This window comes from Vicia villosa, linkage group LG5 (genome assembly GCF_029867415.1).
Source record: "Vicia villosa cultivar HV-30 ecotype Madison, WI linkage group LG5, Vvil1.0, whole genome shotgun sequence".
In the NCBI taxonomy this organism is placed as follows: Eukaryota; Viridiplantae; Streptophyta; class Magnoliopsida; order Fabales; family Fabaceae; genus Vicia; species Vicia villosa.
The window spans coordinates 2,292,808-2,296,504 of NC_081184.1; the positions used below are offsets into that span (position 1 = coordinate 2,292,808).

General features: G+C 33.6%; 1 protein-coding gene across 1 annotated transcript; it reads left to right on the top strand.

Annotated features, from left to right (window-relative positions):
• The first annotated feature begins 964 nt into the window (after window positions 1-964).
• LOC131601130 (cinnamoyl-CoA reductase 1-like) lies at window positions 965-3,697 on the top strand. The gene is made up of 6 exons (XM_058872881.1): window positions 965-1,234; window positions 2,337-2,506; window positions 2,593-2,778; window positions 2,905-3,067; window positions 3,145-3,328; window positions 3,448-3,697. The coding sequence occupies exons 1-6, from the start codon at window positions 1,108-1,110 to the stop codon at window positions 3,605-3,607; spliced, it is 990 nt and encodes a 329-aa protein (XP_058728864.1). The 5' UTR covers window positions 965-1,107; the 3' UTR covers window positions 3,608-3,697.

Genomic DNA, 3,697 nt, shown 5'->3' on the forward strand with positions numbered 1-3,697 from the left:
AACCCGAACTCAAACTCAGTCAACTTAGATTCGGGTGCGGATGGGCCCCGCGAATTTCAGTCTGCTTGTCATCCCTAGTCATAGATCATGAAAGCAATCCTTAAACAAAAATAGGTTGTGAAATAAAAGAATATTTGACAACCAATGCAGAACAAAAATAATATCAAAACAATATATAAAATATATATATATATATATATATATATATATATATATATATTTGGTTCGGATAGACGGACTCATGAATATAATTTTAAAAATGTATAGATTTCATTGATTTGCTTCGATTTTAAAATATACCTTACTCAAACTTTTATAATTTTGTTTGAATTCTGATTTAATTTAAATTTTATCCAAAACAATGAATATTCTTACTCAAAAGTTGAGAGTATTATAGAAAAAAAATTATTGTTTAGAAAATAACAATAATATAATTGTTTTGGTATCCAAGTAAAAAAATAAACTTAAAAAAGAACGAAGGGTTGATATTGCTTGCAAAAAACATATAAGAAAAATCACAAATACTCTTCTTCCTTCCAACGTGTAATTCTCGATAAAAACAAGTGAAACAATCGAGGTAAGACAAAAACCCTTGCAATGCAATTCTTTTTCCTTTCATCATAGTGAAACTTCTATTTGAGTTTATTACCCTAAACATATTAGTAGTTTTTTTATGTCTGTGGTGTGTATACATGCTTCACTGTTTCAATATAATATTTGTAACCAAATTTTAATATATTTATTCTCTTGAAATAATCATGGGGACTATTAAATTATTTTTCACCAAAAAGATATATTCAGCATTCATGAAGTCTCTAGAAAAAAAAAATAGAAAACAGTTGTCAAAACAAAAGAAGAAGGAAAACAAATTGAAATACCTTTATATAATAGAATTTCTATATTTATCCAAACTCTATCCTAACATGGCTATGAAAACGGAAATTATCTTTAACAAATGCATGGACCACATGACACTAACATGTGTGGAAATTTCCTAAATAATATTACAATTATAAGGTGATATAAATTAATGAAACATTTTGTAATGGTTCAGAGTTGTGTTTGTTGCTTTGAGTATTTTTTAGAGCAAAAGAAGAGAAGGTGATAATGGCATCAAGTGGAGGTGTTAATAGAAAAGTTTGTGTTACTGGAGCAGGAGGGTTTATAGCATCATGGCTGGTTAAACTTCTTCTTTCTAAAGGTTATGTTGTCCATGGAACAGTTAGAGACCCTGGTACTATTTCTCAATTCTCATCTCATCATTCCTATACATTAGGAACTTTTTAGAATATAGTAATATGTTTTAGTTTTAAATAATATGTGCAATAGAATTCTTTACTATGAATAGAGGAACACAGCTTAAGCCCAAGGTGTGCAGAAGCAAGTAAATATAGATCTAGATCCAAATTCATTTAGTTTATTAGATGCTGCTGCAAGTTATTACAAACCAATTCATTTTATATAAAAATATATTTGTATTTTTTTTCAAATTCATTTATGAAAATATGTTACTTTCATTGATTTCCACATTTAAACTCTCAATTATAATCCTATAGATAAGGGTGGCAAACGGCCGGCCATGTTTCCACTCACCCCGCAAATGTCCATTAAAAAGGGGCGGATTATGGCAGACATTGTTGAGGGTGTGAGTTTAAAACTTTGGCCCCTCTCCTAAAAATAGGGCGAAATGTGGCGGACCCGTAGTAAATACGGTACTTTTTAAACCTAAAAATATCAAAATTAATGTCAATTGTCCGCGTTTGCCAAAGTCTTAAAAAAAATAGAACGGGCAGGCACATTAGAGGGGGCCCAAAATCTTGGTCCGTCCTGCAAAGAGTAAAGGCAAAACAAGCATGTCGGACAGACTTTGTTGGTTTTGCCACCCCTACCTATAATAGTACAAAAACCGAGTTTAAAAAATAGGGCGAAGTGAGGCGGACCCATAGAAACTGTACTTTTTAAGTCTAAAAATATCAAAATTAATATCAATTGTCTGTGTCTGTCAAAGTCTGCAAAAAATAGAACGGGCGGGCACATTAGAGGATACGGGTTCAAAATCTTGATATCTTGATCCGTCCCGCAGAGTAAAGGCAAAACAAGCATGTCGCACAGACCGTGTTGGTTTTGCCATCCCTACCTATAATATAATAGTACAAAACACTAGCTACAAAAACCTTTGTAAGGTTCTGCATATACTACTTGGAATGCAAGTATGTTATGTTTTTCATACAATTTGTAGGGAGAATGTTGTTAAGCCACTTTTGTCTCATTCTTTTTGAGGTACAAATGTTGTTGTGATTCATTTGAAATGTCTAAATATGGTTTGATCGCGGCAGGTAGCCAGAAATATGAACACTTACTGAAACTTGAGAAGGCTTCTGAGAATCTTACACTCTTCAAAGCAGATATTTTAGATTATGAATCTGTTTACTCCGCAATCGTTGGATGCAGTGCAGTTTTCCATGTCGCTTGTCCTGTGCCATCAACCATTGTACCTAATCCTGAGGTAACCGAAAATGTCATTTCGTTTGAAGACACTTTAGATTTTTTCTCTGTCTTAAACTTTAAATGATTTTAGAGTTAATACTCTAGGTGGAAGTGATTGAGCCTGCAGTGAAGGGAACAACTAATGTACTCGAAGCATGTCTAAAAGCTAAAGTAGAACGCGTCTTGTTTGTTTCATCGATCGCCGCTGTTCTCATCAATCCTAATTTACCAAAAGATAAAGTGATCGATGAGTCTTTTTGGTCCGACAAAGACTATTGCAGAGAAACTAAGGTAACTTAGATTTTATTACATTTGTGCAACGTCTCCTTTTTAGTCGTTTATATCGTTTCATTCATACCTTACAATTGCAAAATATGTTATGTTTGTAAATAAACTCGTACACCGCATATCATCCAGAACTGGTATTGCTTTGCGAAGACAGAGGCGGAAGAGCAGGCGTTGAACTTCGCAAAAAGAACGGGGCTTCATATGGTGAGCATTTGTCCTAGTTTAGTTTTGGGGCCAATTTTGCAGTCAACCACTAATGCAAGTAGCTTGTTTCTCATCAAACTTTTAAAAGGTACCTCCTCATATGCATTATCAAACTTGGTCATATCTCTAATACTTTAACTAATATGACATTGTCTGAACTTGAAGGCGACGATTCATTGGAGAATAGACAACGATGGCTAGTTGACGTGCGTGACGTAGCTAATGCATTAATTTTGGCTTATGAGAATCATGGAGAAGGGAGATATATATGTACTTCACACACTTTCACTACACGAGATTTGGCAGAGAAATTGAAGAGTATATATCCAAACTACAAGTATCCTACCGAGTAAGTTTATCCTTTCAAATTATTATCAGTGTTGTGTTCGGTGTCTGTCTCGGATCTTCATAGGTATTGTATAGATATGATGGTTACATGTTTATGTAAATAAATTTCCTTGTTGGCAGCTATACTGAGGTGGGTGAATACAAAATGTTGAGCACAGAATACAAAATGGTGAGCTCAGAGAAACTGCAAAATTTGGGTTGGAAATTCAGGCCAATAGAGGAAACACTGGTTGATTCTATTGAGAGCTATAAGAAGGCAGGACTACTTGAATCAGAATAATTTTAGTTTGTTGCATGTCATCTCCTCAAACCAAAATAAATGTAACTTATCAATGTTTTTCAGTTTATGTATTTGCTTATGCTTCTCAAA